Source organism: Miscanthus floridulus, chromosome 6, assembly GCF_019320115.1.
Source record: "Miscanthus floridulus cultivar M001 chromosome 6, ASM1932011v1, whole genome shotgun sequence".
NCBI classification, from domain to species: domain Eukaryota; kingdom Viridiplantae; phylum Streptophyta; class Magnoliopsida; order Poales; family Poaceae; genus Miscanthus; species Miscanthus floridulus.
The window spans coordinates 90369412-90388110 of NC_089585.1; the positions used below are offsets into that span (position 1 = coordinate 90369412).

Consider the following 18699-nt stretch of genomic DNA (forward strand, 5'->3'; position numbering starts at 1 on the left):
AAAAAAGTATTAGGCGCATCGGCCCTATTTTTTTATGGTTGTCCTTGCCGGTGAGTAAGCAAGTGCACTTGCAATCTCAGAAACGGCGGTACAATACCTTTACATAAGAAAACTCCATTTGTTCTTTTCTTATCAGTTATAGACACACATTTTTCTTCTCAGTTATAGACAAACCTTGAATCAATGCTTCAGTATTTCCTTACTCCAAAATTATATGTACCTTTTACATAAATCAAAATGCTTCACTGTCTATGCAACAAATTAAGCAATTGCATTATCAACTTTAGTGCCACGTAGTTAGAGTTGTCAGGATCTTATCTCTTCTACAAATAGAACCATCTTATACACATTATTTACACTAATATGTATACAATCATTTCTATTTAAGACGTAGTACAAGCAAATGGGCCCATCCCACACTGATGTCTCGGTATAAACTCATCCAAGTATGCGGGCTGGCCCAACACAGACAAGCGCGTGGCAACGGCGCGCATAGTTTGTAGTTCTCTTAAACCTGCCTCTCCCCATGATCCGCAGCTTGTTTTTTATATGGTTCGGGACTTGAGGCCGGCCAGTACCACACGAGTCCACGAACGAGAGAAAACATGTGAGCATCAACTAGTCGTACGGCGTGTTTCAAATACTGATGGTCTGCAGTGATCTTGCCTGCGCAGACTCGGCAGGGGCTTGCACTTTTCGGGGACGCCCCCGACGTGCAGCCGCACCTGTGACCGCCCGAGAGGTGCCGTCCGTGCGCTGCATCTGCTAGTACTCGGCTAAATCCTACTGTACTGAGCTTATTTAAAGGCATAATAATCCTCTCGGTGGCAAAGTTACAAACGCTACTGTACATCCAAGAGCTTTTGCGGAGGTACTCCAGGTGCCACGCATTGAACTGTTGTTTATTGTGTGGTAACAGAGCAACGGTCGTCGGCGCGCGAGGATGGATCTGGCGTGTAGCGCAAGCACGATCGGTGCAAATCGAAGTGTCAACAGACAGAGTAAGGCAGAAAATCGATAACAGTGATTCGCCAGGGACAGTGGTTGCCTAGCGGTTTGGAATAAAAATCAATTATTTTCATGGAAGTGGCAGCGCTAGTTCTGATCTGGTTATATATTGTAGAATCCCTGGCATAGAACCGCATGGCACATCATGAAATTGGTATGGTTGTTGTCTTGTTGATTTTTAAAAACGGAATATTTTCTCACTACGGCAACGGAATATTTTCTCACCGCTGTTCAGCTTATCCCATATTCAGTTTGTTCGGCTTCTTTTTTCAGTCGAAATAATATTTTTCTCTCACAACAATTTGGTCAAAACAGCAGTGAACGGAGCCTATGACGACGACATGCCTAACAGAATTTCATGTCATTTCAGTCTGCCATTTACGACCGATGCCACGCTCTCAATCCAAGCATTTGGACCGCGCGCACCGCGATTTTACAGTAACCAACCCCGCTACCCTCACCGAATTTACAGTAACTACGATTGGGATACCCACACCCCCTAGCTGCTGCAGCAGATATTGCTCTCCTCACTGGCGCTGCCGCTGCTCCTGCTGCCGTCCGCGTTGCAGCTGTCACTCTGATTGTTCTCTTCCGCCGCGCGCCACGCGGACGCCGAGAAGAGCGGCCGCCCGTGCCAGCCCAGTGTCAGGCACCCCTCGGCCTCCTCGACGCAGTGTCCTTCCCCGGAGAAGAGCCCCACCAGCATCCTCGCCTGCCGCAGCGCGTTGGCCCCCAGCGGCACGGCGGCCAGCCCCGCGCCCGCGCGGCCGCCCCCCAGCCTGTCCCGCCACCGCCTCAGCGGCTCGTGCCGTTCCCTGCGGTCCGCGCCCTCGCCGCACACGATGTCGCAGATCTCGCGCTCCAGGTACGCCTCCGCCGCCGCGTCGCCCGCGCCGCCGCTCGCAGCGTCCAGGGAGTCGAACACCGCCGAGTAGTAGAAGAGCGCCTCCGTGAACCGGTCCAGGAACCCAGGCTTGTTGTGGTCGGCCTCCTGCTCCACGACCGTGAACACCCTGGGGCGCACGGAGGCGACGCAGTCGAGGACGGCGTCGATGGGCGCCCGCGGCCGCGCGTCGTCGGCCGAAGGGTCGGCGGCGAGGAGGCGGTGGAGCTGGAGCACGGAGTTGACGGCGACGGCCTCGCCCTGCGACACCTGCAGCATCCAGGGGCGCACCTCGTCGAGGCGGTTGGCGGCCACGCCGCGGAAGGAGAAGTGGACGCGCACGGAGCGCGCGAGGTCGGCGAGGCGGACCCCGACGTCGCGGAGGTCGTCGCGGCCGGGCGGGGAGGGCGGCCCAATGCCGGTGAGGCGGAGCGACGGCGGCCCGCCGGGGCGGAGCGCCAGGGCCTGGATCAGCGTGGGCCACTGGAGGCCCTGCATCAGGCTGAAGTCGATGATGTGGACGTGCCTGCAGCCCTGGACGGCCTCCAGGATGGCCTGGTTCGCCGTGAAGTGCGCGAACTTGAGGTACGGCCCGGCCTCGTAGAAGCGGTGGTAGAGGAAGGCGTGGTCGTCGGCGACATCGGCGGCGGGCGGTGGCGGAGGCGAAGGCGTGGGAGGAGGGAACAGCCGGCGGGACAGCGCGGCGGTGAAGTGGACGGCGACGCGGCCGATGCCTGAGGTGGGCGACACGGCGGCGAGCGCGGCGTGCGCGTCCGCCAGGTGCACCGACGCGCCCGCGTGGTCGCCCGCCTCCACGGCGCCGGCGCAGCTCATGAGGAGGTGCACCAGGCGGATGCCCGCGGCCTCCTCCTCCTCCCGCCGCATCGCCGCCAGCGCCGCCGCGAAATCGGGCAGCGCCTCCATGTGCTGCATCGCGTGCATGTCCGCCGCGTAGTACGCAGCAGCAACCCCGGCGGCGTCGGGCACCGCGGTGGGCAGCGGAGGCAAGGTGACGTCGTCGAGCCCAGCATCCGCGGGCTCCGCCTCGGGCCACTGGAAGGGGAACGCGCCTCCGCCCATGGCCATGGGTCGGTGAGAGGGGGTGGCTCGGTGGCGTGCTCTGCTCTTCTGTGAAGCGGTCAGCACAGTGACGGCTTCGCGCTTGGCGGGCGGTGAGTGATGTACGAGAGAGAGAGAGAGAGAGGGGCTGGCTGACGATGACGACCGGGTGGGTGCGGCGGGGGGCGAGGGTTAAGGGGCGGGGAGGGAGGTGAGGTCTGAGGTGACGTCGGTTACACGTGGAGAGGCGGGCAGGAGCACGGGGCGGACGGGGAAGGATTCAGAGGCGGGCGAGCGGTCCGAGGCGCCGTGGGGGCGGCCCTGCCTGCTCCTTCTGTCAATTCCTGTGGGGAGGACGGAGCCACGGAGGAGTGTGCAACCCTGTAACTGCACACGGATTTTACTCGTAGAATACTCCAAACTGATGACGAGAGACACAGTACGTAGAGATACCCCGTAGGAATGTAGTAGGAAGTTTCCTCTTCCTTCCTTCTCATCAAAAAGTAGTAAGGGAAAAACGAGTGTCCTCAGCACAGTGACGCGGCAGGATATTTGGTTTGCCTCCCTCGAGTCTATTTACACTCATGGAGTCCTAGTTTTCCAAACTGCCAAACACACGGAACATGCATGTTTTTTTTTCATGCATGCACATCAATGCCTTGTTTTATTTTATATATCTAACATTGGAGAACACAGGTTTACTTCAGCCGTACTTTCAGCGAACGAACACACTTTCTTTTTCACAACAAATCAGCGTAAGCTAAATTTCAGCCAAGCGAACAGGGCGATTGATGCTTGGTTCGTTGCGAAAAACAGTTGTATGTGATACTTTCGTATAGTCACATGTTCAATTATATAGGGTCACTATTGTAGTGGCCACTTTGTTCTCTAAATTGTCTATCTAAATAGATTTGGTCATGGCAAATAGGGTCTGTTCGCTTGAACTTATTAGCCGGCTTATCAGCTAGAATCTACAGTATTTTTCTCTCATAATAAATCAGCTTCAGCCGGCTGATAGCCGGCTTTAATACCAGCCGAATAGACCCTTAAGGTAGAGACATCTCAAACCAGTGCCAAATTAGATTCTTGAAATCGGCCTCAACTTCTTGAATCAAACTCCTACTCGCTAAAGTCGTGGATTTCTAAGTCCATGGCCACTGAAAGCCTTGCCACTGCTTGTGGCTTCAAACTTGGAGACGCGAGTTGGGGAAAGGGATGCAATTACAGTCGGGGAGAATAACTCGATATCTAATTACAATGTAACAGAATACAGCTGGACTCGAAACAAACACTTTTCTTACCTCTTATCTCTCCGCCATGCATTTACGTTACATAACGAGAACCAAACGCTATCTTAACTCAAGTGTGTCTATAACTCTGAGACAATGAAAAGCATAAACTGCTGTGAAGTGTGCATTTGTTGATAGTTGGTTAGATGAAGGAAATATCGATATGAGATGCTAAACGTTGAGGCTATTGTTGTGCCAATCAATCACACAACAAAATCGACTAGACACATGGCCACATGGGACATTAAAGACTTTGTTTCACATCGAGCATAGACCATACTTTGTTTGATACATGGATGTTTGTTCGCTGCAACCTACTCAATTTAACTCCATTGTTGTTGTGGTGAGTGGTGACAAACATTTTTGTCATGGAAAAGTTATGCCAATTTGAGACATTTTGACTCTATATATGTTCAGACAATTGATTGACTCAATTGTTAGCGAATAAAGGGTAGGCAATTATTTAGAAATCAACTGCTTACGCCGTCCACCAACCTGCAATATAGTTTATAGACATTCAAAAAATGCACCTAAATAGAATGGACTTCTTTTAGTGGTGTGTGTGTGTGGGGGGGGGGGGGGGGGGGGGGGGGGGGGGGGCATATAGAAGAACAAATCAATACTTACCATTTATCAAACAATCTCCTTTACTCATGCATTCAAGCGGATGACAACATCTATACATGTGGAAATCAAATTGATTAGATTAGAAAATGAAGTGAGGTTACATGCATCTTTTATAAATTTTCTCTTGATCCGTCTTAAAATATCTTGTAAGTATATACTATATTACAGACAAAAGGAATGTGTTATATTGAAAATAAGCAATTTAATAAGAAAGAAAACAAATAGAAACGTTGGATAGAAATTATCATTAAATCCGATAGGAATATGCTCCATGGGAGTCCTAGATTATCGTAGATACACAAGCATATGAGTGTGTACTCCTATATTGCTCAATCAGTGTCTTGTTTAGCTGCTCTAGTTCCATCCTTCCTTATCTTCAAAGGTAGTGTCGACCGTACCCCGTGTTTCTCCATCCACGCACTTGCCATTTTGCCATGACCCGTGGTTGTCAAGCAAGCTCTAAGTCCACACTGCCCACCAATAGAGTCCCTAGAGGAGAAAGCATTGATGTGCTCTTCTTTGAGCACTTAGACTGGTGCAGTCAATTTGCACATTTGTGACGACAAGATTATCACAAGTGAACCTTTTTTTGGATGATGATCAAGAAAAAGGTAATTAAATATTAAAGTTTGTGAGGTATTTGAAAGTTATATATTGTTCTCACACTAACAACAATATCTACGTATATCTTAATACTAGCACGTACCGTTCATTTTGTCCATAATAAGGATTACCGTTTTTTTTTCTTTTCTTTTTTGCTGATAGCCGCAGTCTGTGTATAGTAAGGGTATCCACAATATGATAAAAAGATAGTACTAAGCAATAAGTGTTGCATGAGAATTGACCGTAGCCATTGTGGCAATGCACCTCAAGCAAAGATTATCTGAAATCCACCCTAAGCTTAAGGTTCACCTTAGGAGAACAAAGAAGAGTAAACTTCACTAACGGCCCCTAAACTTGCATGGTGGTGTAATTTGGGTCACTTAATCTCAAATCTTGATTTATAGGTTCTTGTACTTATACGACAGTCTCATCTGGGTCCCCAGCTCTTGAATTATGACTTTTGAGTCCCTGAACTTTGTATAGTGATGTCGTCTAGGTCCCTGAAATTGCATGTCAATACAAAACTAGCAATACCACATTAGTGCCATGTGTGTTATCGTGCAAATTCAGGGGACCTAGGCAAAACTGCCATACAAGTTCTAGCACCTAAATATGAAATTTTGAGAGTTTGGAACCCAGATAGCACTGCCATATAAGTTTACAGACTCATAAATCATGACCCGAGAGTTAGGGAATATCGTTGTGCAAGTTTAGGGACCGCCAGTGAATTCTACTTGCAAATATAGAGAGAGGGGGGGGGGGGGGGGGGGCGGAGAAAAGAGCACACACAAAAGTTGTGAAAGATGGAGGGAACCAGCAACAAGGATGGTGTTGCCTGCTAATTTTTTCTTTGTAAATGTGAGATCGGCGCAAAGGCGAAAGTGCACCGGAACCATTATGCTCTGTGCAATAACTATGTCAATTTAACTGGGTCCTATGTTAAGGTGTGTATTACCAGTTCACACTGCTCCTACATTAATGGTCATACTTATAAAGTCAAGAAAAGATCAAATGCGCGTAAGGGCCTCTAGCCTAGCGGTTCCGAGAGCCTCAGTAGCACCACATGTTCTTCAGTGGCAGACGACGTTCCCGTCGACAGCAATGCGTCTGTGATGACTTCGCCAATCTCGAGGATTTATCGGCCCATCTTTGAAGAAGCTTATTGTGATAGGGTTTGCGTACGTACCCTCATAGGGGTGAGTGCGTGTATGTTGTGAGCGTCTGCGTTGTACCGTGTAATTCTAAAAAAACAAATACAAGAATTCACATGTAAACCTATATGTAACGAGTGTTATAACAGAGAGCAGTAATAATACTTAATAAAAATACAAATACACATGGGGTCTTCACTAGAAGAATATACATACGGGTCTTTTCCGTGATTCCCTCCACTGGGCAGAAATCTGGTCATGCGGGTCCATGAGCACAGGAGGACGTACAGGTCGTTAGCCTCGGATGCAAAAGGGAAGGGCAGACGCAGAACCGAAATGAGGGCTGGACTGGACGGCTGGACCCATGGATCAGGTGGTCCGGCCGGACGCGTCGTTGCACGGGGGTACCCTGTCTGTAACAAGAATTTGCTGACAGGGGCGCATGCACCCGTGCTTACTCCCTCCCCCTGCATCATCATCATCCCCTAGTAAGGCTCACTCACTCCTACCTTGCAGCGCTGCCGAAAGCACAAGCTCACCTAATTAAAGCTCATGTAGGCTTGTCATTTTGGCGCACACATAGACATGCCGTGCCCAGGAGCACACGGCACCAACCGAATAATTTCAGCAACCGTCCGTCTCCACATCTGAAAATCCAGTCACGGAAACAGAGAGAGCTTTGTATCGAGCGAGGACGCCCTCCAAAAATGTGAAACGTTCCCATTCTCTCCGTTTTCTTTCTCCTCTCCTCTGGAAAATCAGAAAATGATGCTGCACGGAAGAACCGATGGGCGATGGCAAGGCTGGAAGATGCTCCCGTCAGGCCTCAGCGTCGAGCAGCGATGGTCCCGGAGACCTTTTTTTGCGTGCTGCTGCTGCACGGCCGGAGCCGGAACGGTCCTTGCTGTTGCTTCAGCCAGTCGGTTGCGGCTTTCTGCCCTGGTAGGTTTGAGTATGGCTTATAAGTTATGGCTGAAAGTAACGTTGGCTGTTTGATGTGAGAAAAAAATATTATTCGTTTATAAGCTAAATACGACTCAGCGAACATATCTCGGACAGCGCCAGCCGGTTGAATCCGCCGTGAAGATTTCCATGCATTATTCGAGAGTCGAGACTCGAGAGACGAGAGTGTACCAGGGGCTTGATTTGTAGTGCAAGTTTCAGAGCATGGCATGGCAGGGCAGGGCAGGCGGAGTTAGATGTGCTAAGTCTATCGACTTGCCGTAAAACCGTGCGGGCGCTTCTAACTTTGCCCGTGACTCCGTCAAGGGTCGCCATCGGTCTTGACAAAACGGAGAGCTGCTGCTGACTTTGATGAATTAGAAAGGTAGAAACAAGAAAATCACCTCCCACACGAAGGGAAAGCTACCTCTTTCAAACGTACGAAAAAGAAAAGCACTGCCGGAAAACGAAAGACTTCACCAAAATTTTCGAAACACGGTTGCATTTGGGTACGTGGGAGTATATATGGGACTGGAAGTACGTACTCCTTGTGGGTTCAAAAAGTTTGTAGCGATTGTTGTGCATAACAAGTGGTCCTTGCCTTAAGGTGGTTTAATATTAGCCTCGCATTTCTGTCCGGTGTCAATCAGCAGTTATAGATCTAACCGCATATATAGAGCCTGTTTGATCTATTAGCATTAAAAATTAGCTGGCTGATAGCTAATAATTGCTAATTTTTAGCAGAACAGTGTTTGGACCCATCGGCTAATAGGTGATTGGATAGTAAGTCGAACGTACATATGAATTATTATCACAAGGTACATATGAATTATTATCACATATTGACAATTCTAAATCTACTAATGAAACTAATAGCTAGCAGCCCTTTAGCTAATAATCAGTAGGTTTATTAGCTTATTTTAGCTGCTAATTTTTAGTGTTAATGTATCAAACACCCTCGTGGTGTAGTAGAACATTAGCTACGGTGGAACAAGAAGCTGAGTGATGGATGCAACGGATCAAGCAAGAGGATGTGGATGACAATCAGATATTCAGAGCTCGTTCGTTTGGCTGTGGCTTGTCGTAAATGATTGAAAATTTCTAGCCGAAATAGTATTTTTCTCTCCTATAAACCAGCCAACAGTACTTCTTATGATCCAGTAACGATACGAATCGGCCAACCGAACACGCTGTCAGACAGCGGCAGATGCGGATTCAACGTCGTAAACCAGGGCGCGTTTAGTTCGGCATAGTGCACGATTCTCCACTGTAGCATTTCGTTTGTATTTGTGAATTATTGTTCAAACATTGATTAATTAGGCTCAAAAGATTCGTCTCGCAAAGTTAAAGCAAACTGTGCAATTAATTTTTGATTTCGTCTACATTTAGTACTCCATACATGTACCGCAAGTTTGATGTGTTGCATAGTGCACTTTTGGAGAACTAAGGGCGCGTTTAGATGGCAATTTTTTTTGGTTTTGGCTACTGTAGCACTTTCGTTTGTATTTGATAATTAGTGTCTAATTATGGACTAATTAGGTTCGAAAGTTTCGTCTCACGATTTCTCACCCAACTGTGTAATTAGTTTTTTTTTGTCCATATTTAGTACTCTATGCATATGCCGTAGGATTCGATGTGATATTTTGAGATAAAAAATTTTAGAATCTAAACAAGCCTGAACAAGGGCCCAGACGCTCCTGTTGAGCTGCGTGCTGTCCGTGTCCCACTGCTGCTGCTGCTAGTCGTACCACGGCATTACTAAAAAAACACCTCTACGGCCTACTGACACAGCGGCAGGCACCAGTCGCGAGCGGCGCGCCGGTGAGTAAGGGAGATTCGTTTCTATGGGGTAATTAGTGTCTAATTATGGACTAATTAGGTTCGAAAGTTTCGTCTCGCGATTTCTCACCCAACTGTGTAATTAGTTTTTTTCGTCTACATTTAGTACTTCATGCATGTGCCGTAAGATTCGATGTGATGGGTACTGCGTAAAATTTTTTGGGAACTAAACAGGCCTGTTTAGTTCCAAAAATTTTCACTCCAAACTATCACATCAAATCTTACGACACATGCATTGAGTATTAAATATAAACGAAAAAAACTAATTGCACAGTTTTGTTGGAAATCGCGAGACGAATGTTTTAAAACTAATTAGTCCATGATTAGTCATAAGTGCTATAGTAACTAACATACGCTAATGATGAATTAATTAGGCTTAATAAATTTATCTCGCAGTTTTCATGTAAACTATGTAATTAGTTTTTTTATTAGTATCCAAAAACCTCTTCCGACATCAAAACATCCAATACGATATCAAAAATTTTCATTTCGCGGACTAAACGCAGCTGGAACATGACCAGACGAAGCAGCATCGGCGCTGTGGTGCTAATCCTGAATGTACTAGTAGCAGTAAGCATCACTCAACCTGTCGTTACTGAGCTTAAAGCGGGTGTCCTATCAGAGTGTGAGATCAATTAGGTGCCGAGTAGCGTCACGGCGCACGACGCCATTGGTCATTGGTCTACTAGTCATCTATCCGTCCATGTTTTAACGATAGGAACAGTTCTAGCTTAGGCTAGGCTTTTTGCCGAGAGATGTGACCTCGAGGCCCTGTTCGTTCGAATGAATTTAGAGAAATACAGATGAATGCAGAGAAAATTGCGAGAGAGTGAACAGTGAAAACCATCCTGCACAGTATAATCCGGCTGGCTTTCCCACCAGCCGAACTGCCCCGTGGGTTTTTCAGTCGTCAGAACAACGGTACCTGTCTGAGTTAGGCCCCGTGGGGTTTTCAGGCCTTCGTTGCGGCGAACAAAAGTGACGAAAGTGGTCGGATTTCTTAGTTTTGTTAATGTAATAAAGCTAGCACGAGATATGTTAGATTTGTATATTATATGTAATATAGAAGAGTTAAAGGCTTAGGCCCGGAAACAAGAGATGAAAGAAAACAGCATAGAAGCTATACAACCGTGTCTACCTAGATGAAAAGTAGGCTAAGGCAGGGTCCGTTCGGTTAGTTTGGAGTGGAGCCAGGAACCACTCCGACATATCAACATTATATAAATTAGTGAATCATTGTAATCGTTTTGAAGGAAACGAACGAGCCTAAGGAAGCTAGCAATCCAAAACTTGTGTTCCCGGCATATGAATCCAACATCTTTACTTCATCCTTCATCTCCGCAACTAGCTCAATCATTGAAGACTTTTTTTTCTAAAAAATAAAATCTCACTTGTTCCATTATTTCCATAATTCCTTAGAAAAGATTCCATTGTGTCTTTTTATCATCATATAAAATTTAATTGAGTGGTTGGAAAACAAAACTTCCCGTTAAGCCTCCCTAGGTCTTTTTTGACATTGCAAGAAACACACACTGTGTGTGGTTCTACGCCGGTTGTTTAGGAATAAGTCTTTCCGGCGTCTCCTTGCGTGTTGTGGTAACTTTCTCTCTAGTGTGGTTGTAGATCTTGTAAGGGCTCAAACTTTTGGATTTGAATTTCTACCAAATCTAAAGAGGCACCGCTTAGGAGCTCTTCCCGTTTTGGAGTTGTACAAAAATTTTAGCAGTGTCGTTGTGTGTGTGTGAGGGGGGGGGGGGGGGGGTATCGTTGGAAGTTAGGCTCTGTTCGACTGATACATAAGCCGGCTGAAGTTGTTTTATTGTGAGAGAAAAATACTGTAAATTCTAGCTGATAAGCCGGTTGATAAATTCAAGGGAACAAGCCCAAATTTCTAAATAAGATGCTGATGAGAGGACATAATTGGTCAAGGTTTAAGGGGTACATCTCTTGCCTCCGCGTGTTGTGGTGTCATTTGGAGGTTCCTCTTATTTATTTGTCTTTATGGAACAAGCGTGAATCTAGTGTTAATATAACAGGGTCTTGTCCTATAGCCAATAGGTGTTCAATGGAGTTCTTGCCATGTCTTTCGTGTGACGACTTGTAGCCCGGTAGGGTATGTGGTGCTAGGGCAAGGATATGAGCAACAATGGATGCTACTCTCTTTAATGTATATATGTAATGCATGTCTAGTAAACAACGTACTACTCCCTTCATGTCAAAAAAGATTGTAAATCAATTTCAAATTCAACCAAATATATTTCGTAATAAACATATCTAGAGATACAAATATTGGTATTATTTTATATAAACTTAATAGTAGATATTTTTGGGATTCAATGACGCCTCGAAACAAAATTTTACAATTTGTTTTTTTATAAAACAGAGGAGTGTAACTATTATACTAGTCTCAGTGGGGTTTCACGTCCCTATTTCTAGGGCTTTCTGTTGTTAAAAACTATGCAAACAAGTTTCATTCTCATAAATTCATTTCATCCCATTAAATTTTTATCATCTCTCCCGTTTATATCATATCATGCCAGCTTGTTTGATGCTCGTTAAACTCTCACGAAACTTCAATAGATTATTGATCTGTCTTTTTCCATTAATAAAAACTGTAGAATGATATGAAAGATGATATAACAAGAGTATATTTCACCCCAAATTCCAAAAGGTTGCTACAGTACCTGTCACATCGAAGGTTTGCGGCCCATGCATGGAGCATTAAATGTAGACGAAAAGAAAAACTAATTGCACAGTTTGGTGGGAAATTACGAGACGAACGTTTTAAGCCTAATTAGTCAATGTTTGGACACTATTTGCCAAATAAAAACGAAGGTGCTACAGTAGACCCAAAATCCAAATTTCGCGAACTAAACAAGGGCTTAATGAAACCACGGGGTGCAATGCTAGTAGTACATCAATTATAATTTTTAATCGAATGTGACGTGTCGAGGTCGGACAGTGGGATTAGAATTAGGCATCGTTTAGATTGCAAATTTTTGTAATCTAGACACTATAGCATGCTTCGTTTGTATTTGATAAATTTTGTCCGATCATGAATTAACTAGGCTCAAAAGATTCGTCTCGTGATTTATAATCAAACTATACAATTAGTTATTTTTTTACCTATATTTAATGCTCTATACATACGTCCAAAAATTAATGTGATAAAGAGAAAGTGAAAAAACTTAGAATTTTGAGTCCATCTAAACAAGTCCTTAGTACGAGTTGAAAGAGCGAGCACTAGGAGTGTCGTGCGTATCTCTGCTGGCCTGACAGCAAGATGCGTACTTGCTGCTGCCGTTCTTTTTTTAAAATGCTATATGTATGTTTTATCATAAAAAACATATAAATTTTAGTCCACTACATTATTACCTCGGTTTATCTGCGTAGTTAGATCTGTGTCCAGTAGTGCGCTTTCTTATCGCGCAGCCAGCACCGGTCAGGGGACCCATGACGCGACGCGAACGGGCAGCACAGCACACCTGTATTTGCGACGCAGCAGTGCACCAGCAATCCAGCACACGTGTATTTCTTATTCACGAACGGGCAGGGAACAAGCGCTCTGTGTTTGTCCTTCATAGAAAAAAAAATTATTTTCTGTAATATGTGATTTGTAATATGTGGATCTGTGATTATTTGAAGATAGAAGAAGGCTAGAGATAGAAGAAAAATAAAGGCTGTTGGATCTTAATATTAAGATAAAAAATTCATATGTTGAAATTATATAAAACACACGGCGACTTCTTTTTTTAACTCTCAGCTTTCAGGTAGAGGTGTCGTCGATGCAGATTCTGTTGACGGCCCTCAAGACCCGTGCAGAATAATCGTCGTCGCTGCCTGTGCCGGGACGAGACGACGCGCATAAAATAGCATTAGGGCACTGACTGATCAAGCCGGCAACCCATGGCGTGACGTGCTTGTTGCGTACTAGCCGAACCCTGTCCGGCGGGCTCGGCCGTACTCCGTAGATGTAAAAGTTTTTCTCGGCTCTGTTTTTCAGTTAGAACATAACCGTATTTTTCTCTCACATCAAATCAGCCAGCAGTAATAATCCACGATCGTATACGATCGTTTTAGCCTTAGCCGAACAGGCTGCAAATCCACAGCACGCATAGGAGTAGGAGTAGTAGTAGTTTTATGCACGTTTTTGTATCAAGAGAGAATAGTTTGATCACAACGGGGATGATTTAAAGATTTTCAATAAAGCTCATTGTCTCCCCGACATGGCGAGGCACGCAGCTTAGCCTATTGCTAGCTCTAGAAGGCAACCAAGGTGCTTGGCGAAAACCCAGGGCAAGTTATGCCCTCGCGGTCTGCCGGCGGTGCCTCCTGCGTGCACCGACGGCGCCCTCCGGTGGGAATAGCTCCCGTAGTGCCTGCATATGGTTAGGGTTGCCGCCGAAGATTTCATCGTATGTCGGCCTTGCCGTGGACGTGCTATCCGCCTGTCCTTTAGTGTCCCCGAGCCGCTTCATCACAATGAATTCTCCCCTTTTTGACGCAGGGTCGATGTGCAAAAGGCTTTGTGCTGCAATGTGCCTGCTACGCGTCGGGATCTTTGGCCATGGGTAGCCTCGGGCTGCTCTGGTGAGGGAAGTTGCAGCAGTGGTGGCGGCCGTGGTTTCTTGATTTTGTCCACGAAGCGTTTGAGGCGACGCTCAGCCGACGCCAAGTTCGCGGCCGGCGGCGGCGTGCGCTGCTCCGTGTTCGGCGCGGCTGTCTGGGACATGCACTGTTTGTCGTCCGGCACCCGCTCAGTGGACTTGTTCGCCTACTGAGCGTTTGAGGAGTAGGAGTAGTATGTTTCACGTACCGTTGTGTTGAGTTCAGTCATCTGTTTTGAGGGAGGGCCAGTTTGCATCAGCGAGTTGCCTGGTCAAGTTCCGGACGTCTGATCGGATGGATCCACCGATCGATCTGGTGTGCATGGCCGCGTACCGTCCGTCCTATGCTGAGCAAGCAAGCAGCGTCGGCGCCGGGCTCGGGCACTGGTATCTCGTGAATGCACAGGTTTTTTCTCGCAGGGAAACCCGGACCCCCCGTACGTGGTAGTACGCGTCACAGGTCAGGAAAGCATTCACTATGCAAATGCAATGCACCCAGCACCCAGCTGCACGCAGACGCCGTGCTTCAGGGTTCAGAGCTGAGACCGAGGACAGTGGCCGGCCGGCCGGCGGGCATCGCTAGGCTATGTGCGGCTGTGCTGAACTTGAACAGCTCTCGATCTTGACAATTTGTCCTTGTGCACTGCAAAACTACACACAGCCTGTTTGTTTGGCTGTGCCTTGTCGCTTGTCGTAGACGATCGGAAATTTCCAGCCAGAACAGTATTTTTCTCTCACACAAACCAGCCAGCAGTACTTCTTCACGAACCAGCAACGATACGAACCAGCCAACCGAACAGGCTGACAGGTTGTCCACGGCCACGAGTACCGAAACTGACTGAGTGTGCTCCACCAGAACCACATGACACTCCAACTCTCCTTCCCCCCCTCCTAAATAAACGTTTCCATGACCAACACCTCGGGGCACATGTATAGTACTACTCACTCTGTAGTAATTCTCTATGATTAGGGAGGAGGAAAAACCCAGCAGGTAGCCAAGTTTGTTTTTGTTGGGAGGACAATTGAAACGATGGCATTGGCATGAGTGATTGATGAATCCTCTCGTGACACATGAAAGAAAGGCCAAGGGCCCGTCCAATCAGGAGGCAGATGCATACCCACTGCCGGTGCCGGGGTAGGCAGGGCCGAATTTTTTACTTTTGGGCTCTTTTTTCGAAAGTTTTTCTCAAATAGACTCCTGGCGGAAAGGATTCCAGAAATGGATCCTTGGCTCGGCGCCAGAGTGAGTGGCGTCGAGCTCGGCGCCACGGTGACTGGCGCCGAGCTCCTGGCCACGGGCAAACGGCCTGCAAGGGGCTCGGCGCCAGAGCGGATGGCGCCGAGCTACCTGCATTTAACCCCCGCCCAGCCTTCTTCCCTGAGCGTTCTTCCTCTTCTTTCTCCTCGGGTTTTTTTCTCGCCACTTCATCCTACCTCACGAATCGACATATTGGACCTTGAAAACCTTGATTTGATCCGTAGATCTTCGAGAGCAAGGTATCCTCGCTCCCCTCCTTGTTTTTTTCGCATCGATTCGGTATATATTAGTCGAATTTTTGAACCTAAGAATCGTCATCACTTAGGGTTTCATTATATCCCTCAATATATGTATTATACAACTGTAGGTTCATTTCAAGGCGTGAAAAATGCTAGCAAACCAAGCCGAATGTAGTTATGTTATGGGTTTTATTGTTGTGGATGAAATGAGAAACCCTAGGTTTAAGGTATAATGTTAACTGCTTTTGGTTCTTATAACGAAATTGATTGTATTGTAGTTATGGTTCTCATTGATATTTTGTTGTGGTGTTTTTATTTATGTTTGCTAAATTACATCCTATTTGTTAGATGCAAGAAATATTTCGGGAGGAGTTTTGGCGAAAACGGGGTCGTCCTCGCGAATTATACCCCGACGCGTCTAGCAAAGATGCCCCTGTTCCCCCTGACCTTCCTGTCCCTAACTGTGATTGTGGTTTCCCGGCCCATGTTTTTCAATCGAAACATCCGAACACAGCCGCGCGTTGCTTCTACACATGTAGTCGGTTTAATGTAAGAAATTATTTGTACTATCCTTTTTCTTTATTTGTTTAAGTATGGTACTAATATATTATTGGAATCTCGTTGTGTAGGACCATGAGAGGTGCTTTTTCTTTCAGTGGATCGATGGTGCAGAAAAGTTTGATCCTAGGTACCTCTTTTTCGACGATTGGTTTAGAGGGAGACATCCACGTGAGTACTTCAAGCGGTGGGTTCCACCCCCCCTAACCCTCCGGCAATGACGGCTAAGGAGAAGCACCTAGCCGCCGTTAGACGACTCGAGGAACCTCCTCTGTGCGGTTGCGGAGATCGAGCTGTGATAAACCCTGAGAATATGTTGGAGTTTGTGTGTCCAAACAAGCATGAAGTAAGTGCAAAGTGTATGTGTTAAAATCTTGAGCTATATGTGTTTATGTACTAATGTCTTATTATTTAGGTGTATTCAATGGCAAAGTGTCGTTTCAAGGAGTGGTTGTATGGTCCTAAGAACCAATGGCCGGAAGAACCGCGGAGGGTTAAGGAAAAGAAGAAAGAACGTGTAATCTACAAAGCACCTCCTGTCATGTGCGAATGTGGTGTAAAATCCAACTATGGCCTAGTCCCTTCGGAGCTTGGAATAGATCATTATTGCGGCCATATCATCGTACCGAATGTCCAAGAACCCACTGTGGGTCCTAGAACGAAGGTGCGGAAGGTCCTGCATCGAAGATAACATAGTAACATGTTACTTCACGAACACATGTACGAATAAAACTTATAGATTATTACCTGCCCCAGCGCAACGAGACGTCCTCTGTGGGTCTCCTCGTACGTCGGGTCGAGCAGGTGGAATTGCTCCATCCTACAAAAAAAGTGAATGAATTAGAATTGCAATGTACAATGAAACATGAACTTATAAATGTATACATAATTGACACAAATACAAGCATAAATTGAGACATGCATAATTAAATATATGATACGACAAAATATAAAATAATACTATAAACCAATAGTCCTACCTCACTAATCTACCAATGGCAACTTCGTGAGTTGTGGCCAAGTCTACCGCACTTGCCGCACTCGTACTGCTCGGGATCAGTAACAAATGGAGTTCCTCTTCCACGCCTAGTTCTTTCGGGTATCTGATCCATAACCATCCTATGTCTCGTCCTCTGCCTTGATCTACGCTTGTTCCAACGGTAAGCTGGATCCGCAATGTACTTCGGCCCATCATAAGGAGGCCACTCTCCAGGGTCCCGGAAAGGCACGAAGCGAGGGCTCCATGTGTTCACAAGCGTGTTGACACTGAACTCGTGAGGTATCCTCCTCTCGATATTATAGTTGTGATGCCTAGCTGCTGCCACCAAATGCGAACATACAAAGTGGTATTGCCTTGGTTTACCACAAGTGCACTTGAAATCTTGGAGGACAACCACATGTATCCTCGACTCTCGGACCTCGCCATCGGACGTTGTACCGCCCCTATGCTCGACCTGATAAGTCCCTGTGGCATGGTCAAAGCATGCAACCTCATGTGTGCCAGCCCTTTCTCTTGCCTTCTCTAGGTGTGCCTTTGGTTTCGGAGCCCATATCTCTCCATCACTACTCAACTGCAATAGATGGGCGTGTCTATCGTTGAACCAGACAACAAGCTTATAGAAGGTGAATTGAACAATTGCATTCACGGGCATACCACGTATCCCCAATAGCAATTTATTGAATGACTCTGCCATGTTGCTGCATTGAAACTCGTACCTCCAGCCACCATCGTCATGAGCTCTCGTCCATTTCTCCAAATCCCTCATCAAACCCGTGAGCCATTGTCTACCTTCTGCATTTGATGCGGTTCTGATCTGCTCCAACTTTTCCCTAAAGTACTTGTCCTCAAGCTGTCGAGCAGCCTCCTGCAACAGATCAAAGTTTTTCTTGACACTGTCCTTTCGTAGGAGATTCTCGGCAAGGTGTCGAGTACACCAACGATGGTGCAAAGGTGCATACCCCTCTAACTGCTCTCGCACGGCATTAAGTATGCCCTAATGCCTATCAGATATGACGCCAACCTCCCTGCCAGGGCCAACCACATGTATCCGGACTAGCCTCAAGAACCATCCCCAACTGTCATTGTTCTCCTTCTCAACCAAAGCAAATGCTAAAGGAACCAACTTGTTGTTCGCGTCACAGGATATGGCTATAAGAAGTGTGCCCTAGTATTTGCCAATCAAGAACGTACCATCAATGGAGAAGACGGGACGACAATGCCTAAAGGCCTCGACACACTGAGGAAAGCACCAGAAGGCACGGAAAAATATCTGCCTCCCATCCTTCCATGCATTAGGTTTTGGGATGTACTCATAATGCATGCCTGGATTCACCGCTTTGATTGCATTGAAAAGAACTGGCAGCTGCTCATACCCATCCTCCCAGTCCCCATATATCATGTTCCACGCTCGCTGCTTAGCCCTCCATGCTTTACCATAAGTTATCACATATCCTCCATACAATGCCTCAACGATCCTGATAATTGTTCTCACCTTCATGTTGGGTTCTCCCTGCAAAATTCCCATCAACCGCTTGGCAATTAGGGTAGATGTCAACTGCCGATGCCTCAGTGTCAGCTCATGGTCAGCACAATTGTGTGGCCCAACTACTTTTGTGATCTTCCATTTTTCGGTCAC

General features: G+C 46.7%; 1 protein-coding gene across 1 annotated transcript; it reads right to left on the reverse strand.

Moving 5' to 3' along the window:
- Positions 1-1353: 1353 nt before the first annotated feature.
- On the reverse strand, positions 1354-3097 carry LOC136458602 (protein SLENDER RICE1-LIKE 1-like). Its single transcript, XM_066458545.1, has one exon. It carries the CDS (start codon positions 2975-2977, stop codon positions 1508-1510), a length of 1470 nt encoding a protein of 489 aa, XP_066314642.1. The 5' UTR covers positions 2978-3097; the 3' UTR covers positions 1354-1507.
- Positions 3098-18699: the final 15602 nt, after the last annotated feature.